General features: G+C 33.1%; 2 protein-coding genes across 12 annotated transcripts; one reads left to right on the forward strand and one right to left on the reverse strand.

Annotated features, from left to right (window-relative positions):
• Positions 1 to 46: 46 nt before the first annotated feature.
• Positions 47 to 4,408, reverse strand: LOC107219966 (GATOR complex protein NPRL3). 6 transcript variants are annotated; one of them, XM_046737071.1, is made up of 9 exons: positions 3,920 to 4,040; positions 3,351 to 3,481; positions 2,441 to 2,712; positions 2,175 to 2,270; positions 1,870 to 2,088; positions 1,516 to 1,690; positions 1,149 to 1,307; positions 700 to 876; positions 47 to 617 (listed from the first exon to the last, which is right to left on the reverse strand). In XM_046737071.1, coding segments are annotated over exons 1-9 (1,605 nt in total). In that variant the 5' UTR covers positions 3,921 to 4,040; the 3' UTR covers positions 47 to 242. The 6 variants fall into 6 exon arrangements, with proteins under 6 accessions (XP_046593027.1, XP_046593026.1, XP_046593028.1 ...); XM_046737070.1 differs by lacking the exon at positions 3,920 to 4,040 and adding an exon at positions 3,799 to 3,918; XM_046737072.1 differs by lacking the exon at positions 3,920 to 4,040 and adding an exon at positions 3,568 to 3,791.
• Positions 3,932 to 26,095, forward strand: LOC107219976 (vacuolar protein sorting-associated protein 13C). 6 transcript variants are annotated; one of them, XM_015658360.2, is made up of 62 exons: positions 3,932 to 4,048; positions 5,444 to 5,619; positions 5,730 to 5,837; positions 5,904 to 6,030; positions 6,105 to 6,267; positions 6,625 to 6,836; positions 6,972 to 7,146; positions 7,229 to 7,502; positions 7,747 to 7,960; positions 8,264 to 8,485; positions 8,633 to 8,745; positions 8,839 to 9,047; positions 9,161 to 9,327; positions 9,643 to 9,760; positions 9,849 to 10,160; positions 10,403 to 10,535; positions 10,659 to 10,886; positions 10,944 to 11,083; positions 11,193 to 11,293; positions 11,667 to 11,866; positions 11,951 to 12,130; positions 12,283 to 12,472; positions 12,762 to 12,928; positions 13,038 to 13,248; positions 13,376 to 13,560; positions 13,737 to 13,906; positions 14,037 to 14,295; positions 14,614 to 14,716; positions 14,840 to 15,048; positions 15,125 to 15,253; positions 15,412 to 15,547; positions 15,623 to 15,805; positions 16,203 to 16,318; positions 16,402 to 16,582; positions 16,818 to 16,908; positions 16,978 to 17,078; positions 17,181 to 17,425; positions 17,557 to 17,687; positions 17,761 to 17,897; positions 18,140 to 18,294; positions 18,419 to 18,621; positions 18,778 to 18,898; positions 19,053 to 19,265; positions 19,538 to 19,750; positions 19,839 to 20,189; positions 20,271 to 20,396; positions 20,475 to 20,744; positions 20,853 to 21,026; positions 21,244 to 21,426; positions 21,662 to 21,841; positions 21,921 to 22,055; positions 22,187 to 22,338; positions 22,439 to 22,610; positions 22,711 to 22,904; positions 23,034 to 23,220; positions 23,462 to 23,599; positions 23,664 to 23,781; positions 23,899 to 24,022; positions 24,131 to 24,197; positions 24,266 to 24,411; positions 24,611 to 24,737; positions 24,997 to 26,095. In XM_015658360.2, exons 2-62 carry the CDS (start codon positions 5,479 to 5,481, stop codon positions 25,138 to 25,140), a joined length of 10,374 nt encoding a protein of 3,457 aa, XP_015513846.1. In that variant the 5' UTR covers positions 3,932 to 4,048; positions 5,444 to 5,478; the 3' UTR covers positions 25,141 to 26,095. The 6 variants fall into 6 exon arrangements, with proteins under 6 accessions (XP_015513846.1, XP_046593005.1, XP_046593002.1 ...); XM_046737046.1 differs by lacking the exon at positions 3,932 to 4,048 and adding an exon at positions 4,190 to 4,287; XM_046737047.1 differs by lacking the exons at positions 3,932 to 4,048; positions 5,444 to 5,619; positions 5,730 to 5,837; positions 6,105 to 6,267 and having other exon boundaries at positions 5,908 to 6,030; positions 24,997 to 26,092.
• Positions 26,096 to 26,628: the final 533 nt, after the last annotated feature.

Below are 26,628 nucleotides of genomic sequence, written 5' to 3' on the forward strand. Positions count from 1 at the left end.
GTCGTGCGTTAAATCGTGAGGTATTTTAAATAGTAATTAACACGTATAATTTGAAAGTAGCACTTATATTAAAACACTCTTAGCATTGTACCTGTTCAAACTGAAGGTAAAACGCATACGGCATAAATGTGTCAAAATAAATATGAATTTTTTTACGGAAGATACAACATTACCAGCCAGTCTCTGCAAGGTATAATAAACCTCCGCATTTTTCATCTCGATTAACAATGACCAAAATTTGATTAGCAATCGAAATGAGAATAGAAAAGTGCAATTGCAGGATCCTCTGTTTCACAAGTTATGAGAACGTCTCTGAATTTGTCCAATATTTGTAACAATTGCGATCTTCGAATATTTTCAAGATACATAATTTCCTCGAGATGATGACCGCCTTTTAGATACCCAAGTCTACATAATTTATCTAGTAAAATCATATCCTCCGAAGGAATTGAGAAACCATCTGATTGATACTCAAAAATTCCACTTGTCCCACGTAAGGCAGGAGAAGCCCCGGTATCGCTTTCTCCTGGTGTACCGGCAGATGCGTCAGTGCCTTCCCAGCTGTGTTGATTTTTCATAGACTCGTTTGGCCCAGAATCATCTTCTGTTATGCTTGTCTGCAAGATAGAATCGAATACTCATCTCTTTATTTCGCAAGTGATTCAGGTGTTTATCACTTTTTCAAAGTTCATATATTACCACTTTTTGGCAACCATGCAGCGTTGGCATATATTGAATGTAAGTATGCAGCTGAAGTAACAAATGATTTCTCAATAACCAAATTATTATTTTCACTAATTGAGTCTGTTGTTGTGGTTGGCTCAGAGGGTTCAATTTTTGACTAATGGATGTCGGTAAAGAAAAATCACTGATCACCTATGAACAAACAGAAATATTCAAGTTTGTTATGTATGACAGAGTAAATAACAGAAAATTATACGTGTCCAAAAGCTAGTTTAAGAAGCAAAGGTCAATGTTTTATCGCTTACATGCAGAATCTGTTTCTTTTCGTTAAATCTAACTCGTCTTAATAATGGAGATGCGAAAGGATATCTCAATAAGATTTTTAGAAACTTCGGAATCCTCTACCGTAAATACTTTTTTTTTGCATTACCATTACATGTTTGTAATGTATTCTGTGACAATACCTGTAGTAGACACAATCCTGGAAATTGTTCTGAAAATGCATCCAATAATTGAGCTGTGAGGACAGCATCTGGAGCTACGACATATACGTTGCTTTCACACAAGGGATAGATAATAGTAGCCTTTGCCCAATACACTAAATGTCCAGTCAGTTGGAATACCTTGGCAAAGGTGATACTTGTTAGTAATTAAAAAAACTACTATGTAAACATTATCAAACCCTGAATGTAGTGAAAAAGAAATCCCATTGAATATGCACCTAATCCTCAATATTCATTCAATTGTTTCAGTAATTGATACAGTATTATTGAGAAATATTTTTGAAAAAAGGCAGAAGTATTTTCAATCAAAATTATCATTATGGCTCACCTGTGCCAAGCTGAGATCTGAATCTGCAGCTAATGTTTGAAGACTTTTGAGTGGGCTGTACATTTGTATAAGACGTACTAGCGCTGGAGCCGAGTCAGCAGGAAGCGAATCTAACAAATCTAAAGGCTCTATCAAAAGTAGTAAGCCATGATACGGTCGTAAACTTTCGAGGCATCTGAAGTAAATAATTTCATTTAAAACGCGAATGATTTGATTATTAGTAGTACTGCGATGTCACAGAATTTAGTTATCATAATTTATCGTAATATGATAATAATTCACAATCATTCATTGCTGAAAATTATTTACAAATTATTTGCAGAGAATTAAATGATGATGATCATAATGAATTACCTGTCAATTATTTCTGGGTTCATAATGAATCCTTTTTTGTGAGATTGATGAACTTTTTGAGGTAGACAAAAGCTAACTTGTATCCATTTATTAACCATGATATTTATTACCCCTGATGTACTCAGGCTATTGAAAACGGACTTCAAATCTCGAGCAAGAGAACTTCTTTGCAATATAAGTTCATAAGGGGATTCATCAGATTCACTTTCCTCTTCTGATCTGGATCGTATATTCAATTATAACATCCGTGTACAAATTACATCTAAGAGTATGACAATTTATAAAAAGTGGAAGTAGAAAATTACCGAGCAGCTACTTCGTCATGAGTGGAAACCATCACTTTTATTTCGTCAGTAAGAAATCCGCATCTCTTTTCCTCATGTCTCAAAGCTATTCCCAGTCTGTATAATGGAACATCCAAAAAATATGATGGTTTTTTAAAATAAAAGAAATATATAAGCTATTAACTACTGGTGATGAATCATGTTCAAAATCGAATTGATAAGTCACTAAGGTAATTGTAGGTTTCAGTAGATGTTTGAAGATACAAATAATTTATCCTCAAAGTTACCTTTTACTGAGATCGTAATAACACTTAACAACAGAGTGATTCGCTTGAGCCTGCAAAGCGAATACTATGTTGAAGAGCATGGATGAATTGACATCTTTTAGTCCCCTAGAAGGAAGCAATGTAGGGTGTCCAACAAAGCGTACATTGTTGACTTTTAGTTCGAACTTTAATTCACAAAGCTCGGGTTTAACAGCAAAGAGGGTGGACAAAACTTCGTCAGATAAGCCAGTAAGATTGCCATTGCTTATATTGGATGTTGGAAATGGTGTCGACTGAAAATTATTTAAATAATGAAAAATAAACATGCGCCAGATAATAATTATACTCCACATTGATTACGGTCATTTTGTTAATTACTCCTACCAAATTTACAGCTTCATAAAAAATTGATCAATTGTTAAATATTTTTGCAACATCATATGTAATGCGATCAAAGTAATGTGAAACGAAATAAGAATTCCACTTGCTCACTCAACAAATAAAAATGGTAAAGTTAAGGTAAAAATCAAGGCAATTAAAGAGCATGCGAACATACATTTGAGTAAGCACTGCTTAATACAGTAAAGAAGGGGCATTGGTGTTTAAACAAGAGTACAGTATGGAAGAATTTTCATCAAAAAGTAAGAAAAGTGAGAAAAAAAAGATAGAAATAAAAATATAGTAATACTTGAATTAATAGGAGGTAAATAAGGGACAATGACCAAATAAAATCTTTATAGTTTTGTATAACTCCTCTTACATTGTAGACATATCGTATGAAACATACTGTATGAAAATTGATTATAATTTACATGAAAATAAAGCAACAGAGTCGTGGTCTTATCAAAGATGATATTGGTATAAGACTTGTTTGCGATAGTTTGGGATTTTCCAGTGCAGTAATATTAAAGAATAAATATGAGGAATATACTTGTAATAAATCCTCACTGATTGTTAACGCATAAGGATTCTTCCTCTTTGTAAACTGTTTGGAATCTCTCTCAAGATTAGCGGCGTGAGGATATCTGAATAACATTCGATCGCCCTTACTGTCACTCTTCACTAGAATAACGCTTAATGGATTAATCTCCATTTCCTTGTTTCTCGATGAGCTTATGAGTGAACTCAAAAAGCTCAATCCAACTAACCAATGCTCCGAGATGCCAGAGAAGTTATGAGAGATTGGTTACAGACTCTTGGTATTATCTTAAAATCATAACTTAAATCAGGAATCGGGTTACATGGCAAAAACGCGTATAGACCACTTGCAAGGTTTCTTGAATTTGAATTCGACAAATAAAAACTAACGATCCAAATTTTCTGTCATTATGTCAAACCTCGGATTGACGAGAGACTGTTACCAACCCAATAATACTTACCTAACATAACCCTAACCCTAACCTAACTTTAACTCTAATACAACGAGCTGTCATGCCTTCCACGCGCTGTTTAACGACGCACTTTCTATATCGCAGACAAGGATGAAAATAAAATCAATACTTCAAGTAACAATTCCCGAGGTCCGCTGCGCTTTACATCTTTCAAACCATCCTGGACGAGGTGTGAAATTTGTTAGGTTATGGCCTGGGGCTGGGAAGAATTACTTTATTTCTAGTTTAATTCACGCAGGTAGGTGAAAATTACTGCATCGGGCAATTGGATAAATGCACAGTGGCCTGCGTTCGGTCGTTCAGAACTTAGAAAATGAAATCAAATAATTATATCCGCAATTCGATTCGCAAATCGTATCAACCAATGAAACGGTCTGCTTTGACAGCATTTGACAGCTTACTGAAGCAAGGTATCAGATGCTTTCTGTTTCTGCTAACACTTTGCGAATATTAACTGGAGAAGAATTCAGATAATTCGTAAGTTTGAATAATACATATGCGAATCTGATATGCTGACACTGCGATTACTCATCTTACATTCAATACTTTATCAATCCTCTTCTTCAACATTTGAATAATAATTGTAAATGAGAAACCATCATTCTGTAATTCAAGACTTCTATGTCAACTCATCACTATCTATCTTGTATCATGTTTTAGACATATTATCCAACAATTAGTATAGCATACTATGTTTAGAAGCTGGTGTCATAAACTTTCAATTCTTCTAAGATATTCATGATTAAGTATTCTTAGTAACTGACGACGCAGAACGAAAATTGCAAAATTTTATACCTTCGCAAAAATCCACCCTATACCGATGATTACAGTAAATTACAATAAAGTAATGTTATCATTCATTTTCAAATCAATAGATCTAATATTTTTATTGTTATTATACCAATTAAAAGTGTTCGTTTTTTGTTTTTAATATTTATAAGTTGTTGAAATTATTCGGTTCCTAATTGTGTTTCAAAAAACAACTAAAAGTATGGTACAAGATGGAAAAACGAAGTCACATGAATTTTTGCACGACATTATAACTAAAATAAAAGTAGATCAATATTTCGTATCAGACTTTTTCATTTTATATGTTACACGACACTGCTCAATATATTAATAACTCTATTACGCCTTACAGTTCGTTCAACATCGTTATTTGCAAGAACCATTATGAAAAATCTAAAAATATTCATTACTTCTATGCCTGCTTACCAATTTAATAAGTTGACTCAATTCTTGGAAATGTGCAAGACGATTGTTAGAAATCTATGACCGGCATTGGAATGTGAGAGAAGAAAACTTTGTATAATAGATTTCAGAATAATTGTCCCAATTGTTCATGCATTATCAACATTAAATTCAGTTTCAAAATACCATCTTTAAGAAATGACCTTTGCTGTAATAAAAGTAGGTTACTTAAAGAGTGACTTTATTTTTAAACATTCTGAACATAAACATGAATGTTGGTAATGATTTGCAAAGTGTTCATAAACCTATAACACATTATGGTGGATAGTAAAAGTGTTGAAATGGTAAAGCATTCAAGTTTGATATCGTACATGCATTTTGCTAAGGTATTCTAGAGCCCTAGAGTTTACAGATTCAAAGTAGAAAACGATTTCTATTTTAGATTAACGGGACCATATATTGAAACGAATTTTCAACATGTTTGAAGGAGCAGTTGCAGCACTTCTGAACCGTTTTCTAGGAAATTATGTCGAAGATCTAGATACCGAAAATTTCAATGTAGGCATATTTTCTGGTGATGCATACCTTACAGATTTGAAGCTGAAAACAGAAGCCCTTGTACGTAGAGACAGATATTTATACTTCAATAAAATATTCTTGTGAATATTTTAACAAACATATCTGTTTAGCTATTACTTCGTTAAAGACTCGCAAATTTTTAATTTTAGTATCAACTTGGGCTTCCAATAAAAATAAAAATCGGATTAATTGGAAAAATTAGTCTGAAGATACCTTGGACTGGTCTTACTTCACAGCCAGTTATTGTCAGCATTGAGGTATGATATACATCTACCTTCATGATGACTTTCCGAAATGTACTCACAACTGGAAAATTATTTCAGGATATATATATAATAGCAGTTCCTGCCTTAGGAGATGTATATGATCCTGAAATTGAAAAGCGTCTGATCAGGGCAGCGAAGAAAAAAATATTAGAGGACCTAGATGAGGATTACTTTCTTGGATACGGTATAACACTGCCATTAGCTAATGATAACTTTAGATCAGAATTTCCTCATAAAAGAAATTTGCATTTTTCTTAGGAATAACTTCTAGTCTGCTCGACAGCTTGGTGACATCTGTTATTAACAATTTTCAAATCACCATCAATAATGTCCACGTCAGATATGAGGACAGTTTTACACAAACAATACCCGTTGCCTGTGGCCTATGCATTCAGAGTCTATCAGTGACTACCACTAACAAGTAATAATATAACTAAACAATCACACCACGTTTGTTTATGCATGTAATTTAATCTTTAGACCTGGAAAAATTTCACCAACCAATTCTGCTTTGTGTTTTCAAGTGCAAAACTTACTTTGCTTCAAAAACAACCACTGATGAAGATAGGAATTTTTATGCATCGAACAATATTATTTATTTTTCTAGCTAACAAAGTGAACTTTTCTCTCTGTAATGAATATATATTTCAGGCTCGTGGCTGTGTATTCGTATGCTAACGTTGCTTTTACTTATTATTTTGTATTAGATGTTCACTGTAAGTTTTCACAACTGCCTTTTTTGTATGAATTCAATTCCTAAATTTGGCACGATTTGCAGTAAATGGAAACCAGGTGTGATTGCCACAAATTCAACATCTATTTATCAACTGATGAGAGCTGAGTCGATATCAGTTTATTTAGACCCTAAAGCAGAGACTTGTTTGCCAGAATATCCAACAAAATTGGAACTTGCAAAATTGTTGTCATGGAAAAATGTGATGCATCAAGCACTTCAAACATTCAGCATCAACAATCAAGATTTTCAATTCCGTATGTAGAAAATATTTTTAAATTGGAATGCATGAGCTTCATAATTGATTGGAGATATAGTTTACACAATATTACATGGCACTCCTATAATGTGGCCTTACATTCGAAAATTTGTAAGGCATACTTTTTTTATAGTAATGAAACCATTCACTGCGAGAATAAAAATTATAATTAATAAAAGTAATGAAGTTCGAGTCCCACGAATGCTGGTGGATTTTGTTCTGCAAGATGTCGCTTCCCAAATTACAAAACAGCAGTACATGACATTTTGCGAGATTTGTCGAACTCTGAAACGGATATCCATTAATAGGTTTGTAATATATTGGATGCGTTTGAATTGAAATTAATTTATTATCATTATTATAACAATTTTCATGATCATTCATGTTCAGGCCATACAAAAAATATCATCCTCAGTCCAGCGTTCGTGAAAATTGCACAGGCTGGTGGAAATATGCTTACAAAGCCATAGTTGATCACAGCGTTAAGCCTTACACCTGGGCACATCTTCAAGCTCACAGAAAAAATTATCATCAGTACAAAAATGTGTTCAAAATGACATTACTTCGACCCACTGACACCGAACTAAAATTGGACTTACAGAAATATGAAGATATGCTCACCATAGTCAGCATTATAATAGCTCGAGAACATGCAAAAATTGAGGTACTAAGGATACTTCAATATTATTCAACATAAAGCAATGCGCTACACGTTTTTATTTTGATACAATGCATTTGATACCTCTGCGGAAAGTTAAAACAATTCACTGACTTACTTCGCTTTTTCTGAACCTTGTTTTTTCACGTATTTTTTACACATAAGATATGTGTCGAGATAGTAAATCACAAAACTTGTTTGTGAGAAATACTTGTTATATACTGAAATTTTCATTTCTGTAATCTTACAGTTGAAAGAGGAGGCTCCTCAGCACGTATCGGTCGAAGTATGTAAATCCAGTCTATGGGATATGGTTGATGAGCCAGAAATGGTTAAATTTGTAGTCAATCATGAAAAAACATATGGAGTTTGTAAGCTAAGCAGTCCAGAGCGTAAATTTATTCAAACTATGGGTAATGGTGCTGAAGTACAAACAAATCCTGAGAAATTGTCACAATATATTGGTAGATATGTTTTCTATATTTCAGCTATTGCATTGTGGAACAAGTTACAGATGACTTTCTTTATTTTTGCTATAAAGAATCTATCCACTGTTTTCGAAATTCGTTCGAAAGTTTAATGATTGTTTTTATTATTTTAAATTCACATTAATTTATGAATATATTGTTTTACTCTCAAGTCTGAAATACAAAATATCAAAATAAATTCTGAACTTTGTCACATCTACCTACAAATAAAGAATATCAGATTGAATACAAATATTTTCTCACAGAGTATTAGATTAACACAACTTCGAATAATTTCAGATCACAAATACAATTTTACTCTAGCAAACTGTTCATTGAGTTTGTTAAACGAAGACAAAGAAGTTTTGGTAATAACTTTGACCCAGTTTCTTGCGAGTATTGAAACTCGACCATATGCGTCTGCTTTCAAAATATCTGCTCGTGCTGAAAGTTTTGTCATTGAAGGAGCATCCTCGGACAACGAACTTATACCTTTGATTACAGCTGACAATATTTTAACAGGTAATAAATGTATTTGAAATTATTAGTAACCGAGTGATGCAGGTAAATTTTAACAGCATGAAATTGTCTTTCGAAAAAAATATGGTACAATTAATAACCAGTGAATTATTCGTAGGAACATAAACTTTAGAATTATTCAAATTTCAGGAAACATGGCTTCTAACTTCTTGTCTGTAGATTTTGAAAAAAATTCTTTAAACTCATACGCTAATTTCGATATCTCAGTGACATTGGAACCGATCGAAATTATGTATCACGAGGTAAGTGAATGTTTATTCGAATCAATTTCACTGAGTTCTTGTACCCAGAACTCAATTTTTAATCAACTTTTCAATTGGTTTGTATTGTTCCAGTATGCCATATCAGAGATTGTAAAATTCTTTGAAACGACAGATTTGAATATACAAAAATTGCTGCACATTATCGGATGTCAGATGAGCTCAATCAAGGATACTGCTTTAAATGTAGTCTACTCTATACCTTCCAGGCAGAAAAGAATCAATCTTAAAATGGACCTGAAAGGTCCATATATAGTCATACCGCAAAATGGTTTAGTCCAAAAGTGTGTATGATTGATCTTATTGTTTAGCACGGATTTAATTCACATATCTTTATAAATGTATTAAATGCTGTGGAGAAAAATGAAGTTTTATATAATATGGATACTACTTTTAGTGAAGGAAATTTGCTTTTATTGGATGTCGGACGTATAATAGTTAAAAGCGAACTACAAGCCGCTAATGTACAACTCGAAGATGCTACAATGATGGAATTAGAAGAATTGCTGTACGATAGACTACACATCAGTTTTATGGATGGTCAAATACTGTTTTGCCATTCAGGTAATTATATACTAGACACAAATATCAAAATATGTGTGTTATCGATTTTTTCATAGAAGATACTACGTAATGAAACATTTACACTGATGCACTAATTCGCTTCAACCAATTATAATGAAAATTTCAATTTAGTATAAAACTCATTTACATGCTTTATCTAATTATTAATTGTCATCTTTCTACAATAGACGGTAAAGGACTAGTAAGCAGTCAAAACTACAATAGAAAAACTATTTTGAATAATCATTTATTTCTTAAGCTACCCTTAATGACTCAAAAGAGATAAATAAAATAGCGAAAATATTTTGTTCATAGGTGACGATTGGAGGGAGGCTAAGAAGTTATGTGATTCTGAGAATCATTTACTGCCTAAGATTCAATGCAATTTTACTTTATCTCACAGTGTAAAGATAGACTACAGAGTATTACCTAGGTAGGTAAATTTCCTTATAAATAAAAATGGATGGTAGGGGTGTTATAAATTCACAGATATGTATAACAAAAGGTTTTGGTATTTTCAGAACGAAGCTTAACATGTCGATTTCTAGTTTGAAGTTGAATTTATCAGAGAGAAAGCTTAATCTTTTGTCTGATTTTTTGTGTTCTACACCTTTTTCAAATCTAATCACCGATGGTGAAGTTACCAAAAGTGAAACTAAGCTTGGGAAGGAAAGTAATAAAAATAGTACCGTACAACGTGATGAGGCCTTTACATTCCGAGATCTAGAACGAATACGCAGGATTATTGCTCAATCATGTCTTGTCACAAAATCGTCAAATTCTAAGCAGAAATTTCATGATACTATGGATCCAAGTGTATCTGAAATGGATAGGTGAGAGAAATTATTTTTGCCTATATCTTTCAAAAGCATAGCCCAAAATTAATACGATTGAGATCCCATTTGCTGTACAAATGGATGTTGCACTGGATGAATAAGTTGTGGCTGTGCTATGGCCCAATTTTATTTTTTTCTTATGTACATTGCTCATACTATTTATGATTAGATGACTGGGTATGAGTTTTTTCCTTGCTCCAGAATAACAATGATAAGGCTTTTTGAAATTTAATTTCTAGAAGTGTTGTATCATCGGAAATGAGTGAAGAAGATATGGAACTTTGGGCATCCACAGTGGAATTACCGGGATTTGACGATAACATTTCTCCGCATAATTCTATAAAATTACTACTAAGATTTGTTATTGGAGAGGTAAATTCCATTGCATACTTGTGCTATTGTATAACTTACACAAAACTACAGGCGTATAACATGGAAAGAACTTATTACACATAACGCAGTTGCTGAAAGTTGGAAACTACTTTTTCATTCCAGTTTTACATCCATTGGGAACAATCTCTAATTGTAGACAAACCATATGTGACTTTGAGAATATCCGCACTGTGTTTGGAAGCTGCTATTATGGACTATGGCTCATCGATACATTTTAGTGTTGGTGGAATATTGCTAGCAGATAAAACGAATGCTGGAGTAACTGGTTCATATCTTGAATTAATCTCTACTAACACTGCCCCTGAAGTTATCACAATCTTGTATCGCAAGGTACCTATACCAAATAATTCATTTTCGAGTTCGTCATTAAAAATTTATTATTTGCAGGTCAGGGCCAATTGTCCAGACTTCAAATCTCATTTTAAAAGTACAGAGCAATCTTTAATAATAGATATTGCCCATATTAACATTATATTTCATCGGCACTCATTCCTGGCTCTAAAAGACTGTTTCGATAAAACTCTGAAGTGAGTAAAATATTGTGTTACTCAAAATTTTCACCGTCTGCAAAGCACTGTATAAAATGCAGTGATCTTGAAACATTACAAACATATGAATAGTTTGTTTTGAATTCAGGATCCAGCATCTCGAAGACGTGTATAACTATTTGAAAGTTGATGTCTTTAATAATTCAACGTTCTGGACTAAAAAACCGGATGATCCACCGATTCCACCTGGTAAAAATCAATGTATAAAATGTCTGTGTATTAGGATGATACTTCTTGACAGTATGGACAATTTTTTGCCGCCAACCCCTAATCGATTATACATAATTTAAAAGAAATCCCTTTAAAATATCAACTTTTCATCTCGATCTCCAACTGTTTCACAGGAGCGAGATTTTGAATGGCATAATTTACCCTCCTGGGGCAAGAATCAAGGATTGCTGTAGAAAGCTGACATTTTGAAGAGAATACTTTTCAACTCGTAAAGTCAATTTAAGCGACAACAGCAAAAACATTCATATGTACTCTAAATGAAGACCACCCTAGTATGTGTGTGAAATGTCATGATTCTTTTTAGTATATAAGTCATCTGTTATTCTTCTAGGTGCGACAAAATTAAGCTACTCTGCAAGACTAAGTGTACTTCAGATAACTCTTTGTGATCTAGATACGTCATTACTGGAGATGAAAGTATCGGGTTTAGAAAGTGATTGCATTTATAAAGCTAATGAAAGAATGATTCTACGCTTGCATCTAAGAGGCCTCACTGTAATTGATCTTAGTGATATGACATTGTACTCTAAGGTAACTTGCATCTGATATTTTGGAGATTCATATTACCTATTCTACTGTAACACAAGCTTCATAATTGTTTCCTACTATTTACAGATCATCACAGTAGACGAAGATAAAGTGCTGGATTTTAAGTATGTTAGACACACTCCAAAGCTTTATAAGTGTTCTGATATCGATGCTAGACAAGATGACATTAAAACGGATGGAAGCTTAAAAGTGTCTCTTGGTCAAATTAATATAATATTTATTTCTAAGATGATACACGACTGCGAGGTATATTTTCTTTGTGTAGTACTCCACATATACACACATAAACATACATGTTCCGAGTGATAATATTTTGCGTATAGTTACATGGGATTCAAAGTACAGTTTCGTGGTTACTTTACGTTTGTATACATTGTGATGGGAAATTTTTGTTGCAGAATTTCTTCAAACCATTCACATATCTGATCCCTAGAACTTTATTAAGTTCATTAAGTGATTCTCTACTTCTGAATGTAAAGAAACTGAAACACAGTGCTATCAAGCTCAACTTGTCCCTTAATTTACACGGACCAACTTTTCTGTTTCCACAAAAAAAAGATGCTCCAAGTCTGTTGGTTTTTGATACAGGTGAATTAATAAAATTTTTACTGAACCTTTCATACCGCTAGTGCAATTCTATATAAAATATCTAAATTCATAAATACTCATAGTACTCTATTTTTGCTACAATCATGCACGAATTTATCTTGGAATTACTTTGAACATAGACTTGAAAATTATTATATTTTACATACCGGATTAAGCATAGGTGATGCAAAGTCATTTGGCGTCACCTAAATATCAGCATGCTTTTTCATGCTCCATATATTCATTTTATTCAGTAACTTATTCACATTGCTTATTTTGTCATCCACAGGCATTTTAACGATCGAAAATTTCTTCAAAACAGAAGAACCGTCCATGCAGTCCAATGTTAATGGCAGTTCTTCTGAATCCATAGTAATTGATAATACCTTGATTGAACTGAAATCAGTCACGTTATCCAGAGCAATTATGATGTTGAGTGGAAATTTAGAATCTCAAGTAAGCATTAACTACAGCCTACAGTTTCTATGTTTGGTAAACCATCATATTCTCCAGTATGAAAATAAATTGTTCTAAATCGACTGCTAATAAGAATTTCCATAAATAGGAACCTATCTTGGAACCGGTGTTTATTCGTCTCGATTTGAACAGAAAAATTGACCATAAAACCGCAATGGCATTGGGCTCTTACAATCAGTGTATTTGTCAATGTGACCTTAAGGGAACCATTGATGTGATACTAGTAAATATTGGCCACAGAGATCTTACATCTGCACTATCCATTTGGGAAGATAACATTTCTAAAATCATAACAATCGGTAATATTCTTATTATATCATAGGTATAAATATAACAAATTTGTAATATTTTCGAATAACGAATAGAGACTATATAGAGTATAGAGAAATCTGTTCAGAAATGCTTCAAATCTGATCTTTTTTTAAGGTACAAATCCACCATTGGAGGAAAACGTCTTGCTTCAACCTATTGCACCTAATGTTACGTCGGACGATACAACAGTTAGAAAGCTCGAGGCGTTTTTCTCACAAAATGAGCATCCTTTTTGTGAAATAAGTCTGAAACTGTTACTTGAGGGGCTGCAGCTCAATCTGTTTTCTGATACAGAGGAGGTAAATTTAATATTTGCCCGAAGTTAGAAATTAATATTGGAAAATAAAATTTTCAAACTTTAAAAGACGTCTGTTCTGTTAATGTTTTCAATATCGTACCTGAAATAGTATTTCACTAATCTATACCTCATAAAAGAGTAAAGCAACATCTGCTAATCTAAGGATGATTTTTGTAGATGCTAAGTTCACCAGTACGTGATTTTAACCATGGTTTATGTAAACTGACGATAGGCGAAGTAACTTTGTCTCTGGATGTGTATAATGATGAGAGTTTGATAATGAAATTATCTGTCCGGAGCTGTTTGTTAGAAGATGTTCGTAGAGATGATAGTATCGTTATACGAAAGTAAGTAAAGTGCTTGGTAGTTATATAAATAACCACAAAGCATTAATTTTTCCGTTTCAATAATTGACCACCAATTCTTTAGATTTGGTACAAAACCTTTCTAAGTATAAAAATGTGGTACATGTTTCAGAATAATTCAATCGCACTCCCAGAATATAGGGGCTGATATGTCTAACATTTCAATTTCTACTCCCCCAATATTGGACTTTACATTTGAACAGACTCAAGCTGGAGATAAGTGCATTAACATCCTTATTGAAGAAACTCGTCTCAATTTATCCATGTCATTTCTCATACACATTGGAAGATATATTATAGACTCTATACCAGGAGATCCAGTTGACAGAGGAGTTATTAATGAGGGGTATATTGGAGATGGTAATATTATGGTACGTTAGCTTGAAGCAGCGTTTATTACATTGATTGTGTATATATGTGATTGATTAGATGCGAATAACGAATACAATTTATTAATTATATTGGGCTTCAGATGAAGTTCATTAATTTTTTTGGAGTTTATCACCTTTCGTGTCTGTATTACATTAATACGGTGTATAAGTATAGCCATGGAGAAAAAATTTTCATAGGTTTCCACAACCCTCCGTTTAGTTTTATATAAAAATATCTTAAATAGAGTAATTTTTACCTTCTGTTACTTTTGACAAAGATCTGATTCTACAGTTTATCATTCACCTCATAATTTTTAGACAAATTTATCTGACTCAAGAGGTGCTGAATACGAATCTCAAAGAGAACCAACACTGAATAACTATGCGAACTTGCATGTAGTACAGTTGGAAGAAAAACCAGGTATTTATAACAGTCTTTTTATCCTTCGGAATCAAAGAATTATTTTATGCTGTATTTGGAGTTTTCATTTCGGGTCTAATTGGAAATTTTCGGTTTAATGTACAATTGCATGTGATAATATAGGAGTCTCAGTATCAATACGAATCCGGAAACCAGAATTACTTTTGTTTGGAGACTTGAAAGCTAGCAACGCACATGCAGTTCTTTTTCAAGCTGAACTTATTATTGAGAGCAGTACACACGATGGGGTTTCATCAATTGTGTGCTCTTTGTCTGATGTTCAGGCTAAAAGTAAAAGCCAAGCCGAATATAGAAAGCAACCACCACACTGGGTAAGGAATGATTTAGTACAGTATTTTCTATCAAATGTTCAAATTTGTTGGTATAAATGAAAAACAATTTGTAAAGGTTTTACGGCCGTGTGACATTGAGATTTCAAAAACTATGAAACTACCAAATCATGATATTCATGTTATGGCTAGCGTGAGTTCAGTTGATATCCATTTATCTGCCAGCACTGTACAAACATTCACCAATGTAAGTATATTTTTCATCTCCTTTTTGTTTTAATCATATAAACATATTCTTTACGTTCTTAGAACTTTTGATTAATGGTTAGTGACAAATCCAATTTACAGAAATTAGATTTGTCGACTAGTTCAAATTTTGTTGAGATATTTCTTTTTGCTCAACAGATAATACAAGACGTCATTTATTTTTTGAAATCTAACGAAGTTGACAATAAACACGTATATCATGAATTTGTTCCCCACAACGACCTATGGTCTCAAAAAAAAGTATCTTGCATTCCATACAAAGCATATAGACAAGGTATGACAAATAAGTTTCTATCTGTTTGTATATTTTATAAATTATTTCACTTAATAGAAATGTGATTTATTGCAGACTCATTTACGCGAATACTTTTTGATGATTCCAACAAGCAATGTGAAACGTTTCAATTAAAGCCAGTTTCTATTTGTATACTACTGGAGATGGAAGATACGATCGAAAGGATTCCTGTAATGATGGCACAGCTTGAAATTGATGCTTTCCTTCAAGATTGGAACTACAAATTTCACATGGAATGTTCGTGCACGATTTATTTACTTGGTTCAGGTTCTTTCGAATAATTCATGGAAAACTGTATGGGTCGCATAGAAGATGATATTAGGCTGCAGGAAACGTATCTATTTTGCCATTTACTCTGTTTGTATTTGAACAACTGGCAATTTCGTATTTCGTTCAATCTCACACGTGTAATTTTGGATTCCTTATTTGCACAAAAGCACCTGATATATAATCTGAATGTGATAAGGCTAGTAGTAAAGTATGAGCCTATTTTTTTTTTTTTTCAACAAAAAATTCAAATTCCTTGGGAATCACGTAAAATATCTGTTGGGAAAGTTTAATATTTGAAGTTGCACCTAATATGCTTTTGTATAGTGCTAAATGTATCTTGTAACATAAGAATATTACAACGCAGCTACAATGAAGTTACAAGCCTCATGTTACAATATCAATGCTGGAGCTTGGGAACCCTTGATCGAACCTTGTATGAAAAATGACAATGTTTATAAACCCTGGGAACTGATATTCAGAGTGGGTATTTTTTCATTCAATGAATGCATCCGCGAATCTTTTCAGCTATTTATTTCTTGTTAATTACGTGTAATCCTCTTCAGGTATACCAGTCCGACTCTTATGAAATAAGCACATGTGGTAAAGAGATACGAAACCAAAAACGAGAAGCGTTCACAGAAAGTAAAACAAAAAAGAAAGGATTAGAAGAAGATGAAGCAGAAAATAACGATGGAATGTTGTTCATACATCCAGATTATTTTGCGTCTTCCAAAATGAATAAAAGTATATGAATTACAGATAAGCCCACGAGTCAAGTAACTTTTTAGCTCACTTATTTTTCAGCCATTTCATGAATACCATAAACTATTTCCTGATTTTTGAAAGGTTACTTATAAGCTCGTTAGATTTAATTTATTTTACAATTTGTGTCATACCATCAGATATTCAAAAAATTCTACATATGTTACTAAGATTCTGATATTTCACGTGTATTTACCTATCATATTTATAAAATTAGATTACAGTTTTGAATACAACGATGATTCAGACTCTGATAATGAAGGATCGATGAGAACTCTCACTGGAACTTTTGGCCATTTATTCATTAGGTATGGTCAATACTTGTACAGCAAATTAATTGGCGTTACAAGTATTTATCAGCTAGGATTTTTTTTTAGGGATGAAAGTGACGAAGAAACTAGCGATTCAGATGATACAAGTGGCGATGAGGATGAAGGAGTACACATTTCAGATGAAAACATGGATGATCATATGATGAGTGAGTATCTATGTTTTTTTTAATTTGACTCCGTTTGAATTTAATGTGGTCGTTATTTATTGAAATATTTTGTGATACACGATAAACTCTCGATTATTACAGATGATTGTTCTGAACATGAAAATGGTATTAAAGAAAATCATCTAGCGACTTACATGATACTAGATGCAAAAGATAAACTGAATTTCACAATTACGCCAAATACGATCCATACATTTAGTACAATACTGTCATCGATTTTAAAAAGCAGTAGTGGAATTCCAATAATAGCAACAAATGCAGGAAAACTGACTTTACGAAATGATATCGGATATGCTAGTAAAGTGGAGTTACTTAAAATAGATGAGGTAACGCCTTTTTGACAGTATAGTAGAAACTTGGACAGTGTCTAAAACAGACTTAAGATGTCCTACGTAATTCTATACCTGAAATTCAGTTCAAAATATATGTGAATCTATGTCGTTATATATGCTTACAGGAAAATTCGAAAATTCATACTCGTTTAATTGCCTTTGCCAATTACCATACAGCAGATTCTATGGAAAACACTCCGAGTAGTCCAGAAACTGAGAAATTCCCTGAATCAACTAGTTTAACAGTTGTAGAGAGGTATATTCGCATAATTGATAGTAAGAGATCGAAATTTGTGGCTTTAAAAACTAAATGCTCTAAATCATTCTAGTTTTGACGGTGGATTCAATGATTGTTCAACTTCCTATATTCAAAAAGATTTTTCCTTCGTTGCACAAACTCCAAGTGAATCCGTAACCAAAATTTACAATATGGTTACTGAAGAACGCTTACAGATTCAAATTGAAGGTGTGTTATTGTATGGCATGTTTGCTCATTACCTCAAATACCTTAAGTTAACGCATGGCAATTCATGAAGCTAAGATAGCTAAAGAAAACTTCATTTCAATTAGCTCTAGCAAATGGCATTGCAACTTAACTTTACATGTATGAATGGTAATAGATTCAAAATTTTGTGTTTTAAGTAGAATATGAGTGAAATGTCACATTCGATTTCTTTAAACTAATTCTGTGTCTTCATTTTCGAACAGGATTTGAGGATACTCTTGTCTACTGTCCAAAGAGACAGGGTTTCAAACTGATCTCATTACAACCCATGCGTTATGGTGTTAGGCATCACTTGATGGTGCATGTTGAAACAAACGATCACTTCCATCGAACTATAACCATTTCCTCTCCTCTACAGGTATAAAAATTCATGATATTGGTAGAATGAATAGTCGATTAGCGCTCATGATAAACGTAACGTTAGTAACTGTTGTTAAACCTTTATAGAATTCTAGTAATTTACACAGTTCACCTCGTTTCAGATTCGAAATGAAACTTCATTTGCAATCGGACTTTATTATAAGAAGAAACTAGCGGAGAAAATGAATGTATCGATTATTGGAGAAACATTAAATCCTTTTGACGATAACATCAGAATGTCAATTATCGAACCAGACGAAATTATCAATGTCCCATTGTATGCTGCTTATCACTATCAGATACATGTTCAACCAGCGTATATAGAGTGAGCGAGTTTAAATCAAATTATTTCTGAAAAGATGGCTGTTTATGTTTATAAAATTTACCAATCCCAAGTATCTTTTAATATTTTCAAAAGTAATTATTCTTGAGATGCTTAATTTTCCATTTAAGTTTTATACCATGGCATCTTTGTACACAGAAAATACCAAGTAAGCGAGGCTGGAATATGCTGGAAAGAATTGAGTAATAATTTAAACACAGCAAAAGATATTTACTGCTACACAAAGGACGAGATGAATCAATCTGTATTTGCTGTAAAGGTACGAAACATCTTCGTGAAATTCTGTTATGTGTATGCATACTTTAATATGTGTTGTCTAATAAATCAACAATTGGTAAATTCTGTTTCATGTAATTCCAATTTTGACTCACCATAAATCTCCTTATCATCGCTTCAACTATTTTTTGTTTCAGGTATTATGTGCTAAAAGACTTACAGTTGACACGAACTCTCGCATACCAAACTATCAAATCAGAATACTACCCCCACTTGTATTTTATAGCCGAATACCAGTTGCTGTAGATATTAAGATTCCAGAAATAAAATATGATGTTAGGATTGAACCAGGCGAAAACATAACTATACACACTTTGAAGCTTAGCAATAACCCAAAGATAACTTTTGAGGTGAGTAAAATAGAATCATACTAACAACAGCAATTTTATGTCTCCAATTATTCGTCTCCTAAAAACCGAAAAAGAAAGATAATAATTAATGTTTGAAGTTTGCAATTTCATTGTTACCCCTATTTGAGCTGGATCTTATGTACATATCAATTACAGTATTAAGAATGTTTTTTATAATTGATAATGTTTATTACATGTTTTTTTTTTTTTTGGTTATTTTATTCTAATACCATAGCAGAGCTTTTAAAAAAACTAAGAATATCATTGCTTAGATTCGAAATTACATTGGTAATACATGGACTGGTATAATATCTATATCAAACGAATCAGAAACGAAGCTAGCGAAGATGGTGCCTGATAACGATCCAAAAAATTTAAATCCATTTTTATTAAGCATCCGGCAGGATTGGAAAGAAAGTTGGGCGATTACTATTTATGCACAATACTGGATTGTAAACAAAACTGGATTCCCACTAGACATACGAGTAAGAATGCCAATATTATGGATCACTGCTATTTCATTAGAATCAAATTTAAAATAATAATGGAGAAAACATCTATTTACTTTTACAGGAAACATGCTCGAATATGATATATGAGATTCAAGGAAAAGAACCAGTGCTATTCGCATATAAAAACAACCGTCATCGACTTATTCGATTGAGGGCTCAACAGTCTGGTTGGTCGCCAGCCTTTGGATTGGATTCAGTTGGTTCGACAGGGTTAGTTATCTGCAAAGATACCGAAAGAAAGAGGAAATATGAAATTCAACTTCACGTTACCATCTCTGAACTCTGTCCTGTGTTAACTAAAATAGTTACATTTTTACCCAATTTTTTGGTCGTCAACAAGACTAGACGAAGTTTAAGATTTATGGAAGATAATGAAGAAGCTGATCTTTGGAATGATTTAGCAGGTGGACAGGTAAACTTGAAAATAATTAGTAATGCTGAACATATGCAACAGAAGATCGAACGACATATCCTAAAGATGTTTCAATTTCAGGCCACTCCATTTTGGCCATATACAGATTCGATGCGAATGTGTATTAAATGGGGCAACAGTCAATTGGTTTCTCAATATTTTGACATAACGAAGATACAGAAGACAGTTCTAAGAATGGATCATGGGGTTTGTAATTTGCATGCCATGTACAAGTGTGCTAGCTGCTATGGTATAAATTTGATTTATTTTCCAATTCTTTTACAGACCGCTGTATGCGTTGATGTTTGTGGTGGAAGTAATACTCCATTTTCAATAATATTCCACAAATATCAGAATGGAGATGCTCCTGTCAGAGTTGATAATCTTTGCCAAGACTTATTCCTTAAAATCAATCAGGCTGGTATGGGTCAAGTAGCTTTACTAAACCCTTATCAAAGCTTATTATACACATGGGACGAACCAACCAAGAACAGAGAGCTTATCTGGAATGTTTACAACAACGAAGGTGATGGGTATAATGCTAAGTTCACCAAGGTAGAACTTTTATTTAAAAATACTTCAACTACATAGGCCTAGTTCTGTCGCATTCTGAACAAGTGATTGATGAGTGCGATAGTAAGACAAATCAAAATTTTTTTTCAGGATGGTTATGGACAGGAAACTGTTTCGTTTCGAACTTTGAAACAGTCTACTTCACCAACTTACTCTGTATCTTTAGCAAAAAAGTTGACCTTTGGCATGAAAGGTTCATCTTCGACTTCAGTTACTGAAGATTATGTCGATTACGAGGCTGTATCGGATAGCGAAAGATCAGAGGTACATTGTTTGATTCTGTTATGACATAAAAAAAATCAGATTCCTGTCTTTGATTTCTTAAATATTTCAAAACCTGTGCAACTAGCATCCGTCTGAATAAAAATGAGATGTTGTGTGTAAAAATCCCAATTGCCATGCGAAGTATTGTCGAATACCCAATTCTAATTAATCATTATAGCAACGGAAAATAATTTTATTCTATTTATATTATTTACAGAACGTGAACAAGATTTGTAATGATGAAGTAATAGTATACTGGGTTAGTTTTATGGAAAAACATCAAAGAGTGCTCCTCTTTACTCAAGATGAAAATATTTTTCAAAAGGCAAAAACTATCGTTGAGCCCGAATTCAGTGAGAAAGAAATATTCATCTCCTTGTCCGGAATCGGCCTGAGCATTGTAAGTTTGTCATATACTTTTAATAAATCTACTCTCTAATTACGTCTTATTTTTAATATCAAAACGCCAGATTCAAGCTTGAACTGCTTGCTACTGTTTAATTTGTATTTATTCCATAAACCAACGTGTGTGATTTTGTTCAAGAAATTTGGAAATTTAGTCTTAGCATGTTTATACAGCGTCACAAATTATATTAGAAAACTATAATGATGCCTAACCATTTTAATATACATAGTCAATGCAGTCGGCTATGATTGTGAAGGAATTGGCATACTTTAGTATCACGGATTCATCGGCCATATGGGAACTTTATTTTGGAAAACGTTGGAAGACACTATCTTTAGAATTGAGTGCATGGATGGAGGACAGATATCAAAATTCATATCAAAAAACACAATTAGAAGATCTAATTGATGTACGGTATATTTTTATGTACTAACTGTTGGTACTGATAAAGAACTCGCCAATCTTTATTGACATTGCATATTCAACAGGTTGATTTTGAAAAAATGCATATGACTAAACCATTTTATGCTAAATTGAGGCGAAGTTATTCACCTGGAATTTGGCTGCATTGTAGAAAATCTTTTTCCAACATATATGTAGAAGGAAAAATCCACAGAGTACAGGTATAATTTTTTATTATAAATCAGACAATTAATTCTACTTTCTGGGTTGTGGGATTAGTTGATCTGACAAATCTTGATATGAAACTCCAGTATGAGGTTGATCCGCTCAATCCTATTTACTATTTTATCAGATTGACAACCAACTCCATGACGCTGTTTTCCCTGTGGTTTTATATTTCTGGCCTTCAAGATCTCTATCAAATGGTGTTAGGAGCAAAAAGCTGAAATCTTGCTTAGAGTTTGCTTTTTTAAAACAAAAGAAAGCAACGTTTGATATATACAAGTAAGGAGACGTAATAAATTTTATGCTTGACACGGAAATTCTTCTCAAACCCCGTATCTTATAGTTAAAATGTCAATAAAATACCATTGATTTTTTTCAGGAAAATAACAGTGATAATTCAAGAGTTTGCTTTACACCTGCATAAAGACTTTATAGTCTGCTTATTGGATAATTTGATTCCTAAACAGGTTGAAGCAAAAGCTTCTATTTCTTTGCAGCTAAGAGCAGACCTATCAGCTATTCATACTTCTTTTTTGCATATTGCAAATTCGGTAACTGATGGATCATTGATAATAAAATTTTATACAGTTACAATCAGATAAAAACTGTGTGTTTTTCTGTGATAGGAATTTATTAATCATTACATTTCAGGTATTTAGTAACCAGCAACGGGATATCTTCGAGCATTTATATGTCTGTCCAGTAAAAATGCAACTCAAACTATTAGGGGGAACTGGAGGATTTATTCCCTACCCGTACAAAACTGCATTCACTTATTACAATTTTATCGAATTTATATTCAACTACAATCATGGTGCGTTGTTTAAGAAAACAGCTGATGTCATGTGAGTTCTTATACAGAAAATAACTCACGTTTCACTTTACTCCCTTTTCAAGATCAGTAAATGGAGCGTATGTAAAAATTAAATTTAACTGTGCATGATTCAAATGTTACACATTGACTTGTTTTTCAGCTTGCCTCAGTATGAAAAACACCATCTCACATCTTGCACTGATAATCTGTATTTTGATATAAGGCAGAGCTATTCTTCTAAGATACTTCAGCAATTCAATGTGCTTATCTTGACTCTAACTGTAGTGGGAAATCCGTATGGATTCAACTTTAGACATAGCACAGAAGCATCTCACAGTTTGAACATGGTAAGAGCTACCTTCAATTTGATCTTTTATATTTGCTGTTGTTGGTCATTTCATGGGATGTAGATCAATCAGATCAAAGATTTTACAACCTTTTCTGAGCACCCTATGGTACTCAGGGAAATTTAGCTTTCCAGTGAAATGGTTTGACAGGATTTTAAAATTTCGTAATTTAATTTTTTTCAAATCTGTATTAATAATCTCACTCAATTTTCCTCATTATATTCTCGCATTTTTTCTGCAGATAGTACATGAAGATGAAATAGCTGACAAAATTAGTCATGGAATTGAATGTCTCCTCGGGCATATGACGACAGACACAACTCAGTCAATAGTATCATTTTTCGAAGCTTCTCTGCCCCACGTGACGACATACAGCACAGTAAGTTGTAAAGTTTTTAGTTTGAGCCAGCGGTAATATCCTAATTCGTTTATTTCTTTATCAGGACAGAAAATTTGAATTACCGAATAGTGAAATACCATTGTCAATTCTCTTGGCAAATAATTCTTTTTCTATCGGAGTTGAATTATTGATGTCCGGTATTATTGTTGAACCTACGAATAGTGAGTATAAGCATAAACATAGAGTACATATTACTGGGTTTGATGTGGAAAATTAAACATTTACCATTTCTTCACCTAACTTTAGTTTCCGTATGTAAAGTTTAATAATGTTCATAGGTATTCATAAAGAAGAGCTGAAACACTTCTTTAAAGGTCTGGGCAAAGGTATCCTAGAACTCACAACTAAAAAAAATGTAAACCTGAATCTTCGATCAGGCTTAATAACGGATGCAATTAAAAGGTACTGAAAGTTATACTTCTCAAATTTCACTAAGATCTTATAGCATTACTTTCAATAGTTTCAGAGAATAAATTTACATAAATTTTGATACTGTAACTTTTCTTATAGGGCACAAGCAATTGGTTATGAATTTGTTTCGCGCATCCGCCTACCTCGTTACATTAATGCTTACTTGGTGAGTCTTGCAGTACTTCAGAACCATTAATATATTTCACAATTTCTGGTATTTATTGCTCTTGACAGGGTGCGGAGCCATATTCTGTTCATAAGGCAACAGGCATGCACTTGTTGAATACCATTAGTAAAGGTCATTATTTAGATAAGGACGTATATTGGGCTCATGCAGCGCTTTCAAAAGAGGGAAAGTATATCGCACTCGTGTCACTACAGTACGTATTTTGAAAATTTGTTGATTGATGAGTTATTGAAGTGAAAAAATTAACTGCAAAATTATTTTCTACTCAAACTTTAGAATTATTCATATTATGTACCTTCAGTGCATTCATAATAAAATCATTTTATTTACTTTTAATGACGGATCAAGAAAGATTTGAAATTTTGCACAAAAACACATTGTCTTATTTACAGGCGCATATTCCTTATTGAAAAACGATGTCTATGGGGATCATGGAATATTGAATGGGTCTTAGATATTAACACTTTAATTAAACCTCCAGTGGTAGTCGAGAAAAAGTTAATCCTACACGTTAACAAGGTAATAATATTAAAATAGGTATTAGATTATTCGATTTTTGTAGTAGATTGAATTCTCCTGTTTTTTTTATGAAATAAATCTACGAAGGCAAGTTATACCGACAATAGGTGACTTGAAGTAAGATTGTGGGATTGTTCAGAGTTTAATACACTTTGCCATTATTTATCTTTTCTTGTATCAAGGAAGTATTTAAAATTTATCTACACGGACGTGAAAAAATTGTCACCAATAAGTGACAACATATTTTTTCCAATTTCAGAATGACACCATACCAAATTCACAGGCAACGGATTGGTATATTGAAAGCGAGGATCAAGTAACACTGGAATGGTTGCACTGCAAGATAGAAACTGTCATGATACTGAATATGGAAAACAGCACATGTCTCGACAGTAAAATATAAATTTATATATGTTACATACATAATAACTGTAATAAATGGATGTATATTTTAATCAATCTTACGAAAAAGTAAATAAGATTGTCATTGCAGAGAGAAAAGTACATATAAACTAAAAGTATTATGATTTCATTGTAAACACACTGAATTATTTATTATTAACTTCGGATGAATCTTGGCTTTGGCACAGTAATTAACGAGAGACATTTTCAGATTGAGGCGAATGTTGCATTTTCGAATCTCTTTAGCGATGATATATTTTCCTGGCATTGTGATAAACTTTATATATATATATATATATATATATATGTGTTGAAAAAAAAATTGAATTTTTCGTTCCCAATAAAAACGGTAAATGAGAAATACGCAGGTCACAGTGACTGCTTCAGTAAAATTATGTCCTTACAAAAAAGTTATTTTATGATGATCAAGACTACATAGTGTAACATAATGTGCTCACTATCTTTTCTCACTATTGCTATCATTTCGTTACTAATAACAATTTCCCCACTTTAAACAGCACATCTAACGGCACTTGTATGTTTCGATGCATTTGTCAATGTGCCTGGATTATTATTATTATTTGCATACCGTATTTCAACAAATCAAAAATTAGGTGTTATTTTATCCTCAAAAATCATATTCCAATCATGTAAATTACGAACTCCTGTCCTGGTTCTAATAAAAATAAAAGCGAGATCGAACCGAGCTGCCTTGTATTCCCTGCCTCTTTGTTTTCATTGTAGACCTGAATAATGCAAAATGATCTCACTAGCGTCACTGCCTGATAAGGAATTATTTGTAAAACTTCTCTAGAACATTGTAAACGACACCGTCAGCGCTTATTTACTTCAGTCAACGCCGTTGGAAACATGGTAAATACATTTCCATCATTGATGAAGTATCTTGACACTTGTTAGATGAACAAAAAAGGATGCGCTTGATTCTAATTACGAACAGTTAGAATCATGGTGATTTGAATCTAATTTATCATAATCTTGGCATAGATATTTGAAGAATAAAAAATTGAAGAAGAAACAGATTTTTTGCAACACCTGCATGGAGAGTCCATTTTTATGTACCATTTACAAGCACCGAAAGTAGTCTTTTATACACTTGTGCGGGAAAAACTTTCGCACATTGCCGGCGGTATAAGATAAACCTTCGCACATTGCTAGCGGTATGCGAAAAAGACGGTCGCACTTTTATCCATAGTTGCGCATTTCGTAAACAGCTGCACTAGCGCCAACGACGGAATGGTTTGTCACTCTTTGCCGTGCTCGACATCGTCACTGAACAGACATCTTGCCGTGGTTTCGTGTAAATATAATCGTGTATGTCGGACTTTCCATTACAGGTGTAGAAAAAAATAGAGTTCGATACTAGTGCGCGAAGGTGGCAATGCCCGCACAAGCGTGAAGGCGCAGCACGAGCCCGGAGACGAGTTGGAGGTGAGTCGAAGACGAACCGTAGACGAGTTGAAGGGCGAGT

Source organism: Neodiprion lecontei, chromosome 4, assembly GCF_021901455.1.
Source record: "Neodiprion lecontei isolate iyNeoLeco1 chromosome 4, iyNeoLeco1.1, whole genome shotgun sequence".
In the NCBI taxonomy this organism is placed as follows: Eukaryota; Metazoa; Arthropoda; class Insecta; order Hymenoptera; family Diprionidae; genus Neodiprion; species Neodiprion lecontei.

Excerpts from the sequence above, each read along its gene's own strand:
- LOC107219976 (XM_015658360.2), top strand. The coding sequence starts at position 5,479 with ATGTTTGAAGGAGCAGTTGCAGCACTTCTGAACCGTTTTCTAGGAAAT. Across the intron at positions 16,909-16,977 it reads TTTGGCCATTTATTCATTAG|GGATGAAAGTGACGAAGAAA; the intron begins GTATGGTCAATA and ends ATTTTTTTTTAG. Across the intron at positions 18,295-18,418 it reads CCATTTCCTCTCCTCTACAG|ATTCGAAATGAAACTTCATT; the intron begins GTATAAAAATTC and ends ACCTCGTTTCAG.
- LOC107219966 (XM_015658349.2), bottom strand. The coding sequence starts at position 3,512 with ATGGAGATTAATCCATTAAGCGTTATTCTAGTGAAGAGTGACAGTAAG. Across the intron at positions 2,713-3,350 it reads TCAGTGAGGATTTATTACAA|TCGACACCATTTCCAACATC; the intron begins GTATATTCCTCA and ends AATAATTTTCAG. Across the intron at positions 618-699 it reads TGCATGGTTGCCAAAAAGTG|ACAAGCATAACAGAAGATGA; the intron begins GTAATATATGAA and ends TCTATCTTGCAG.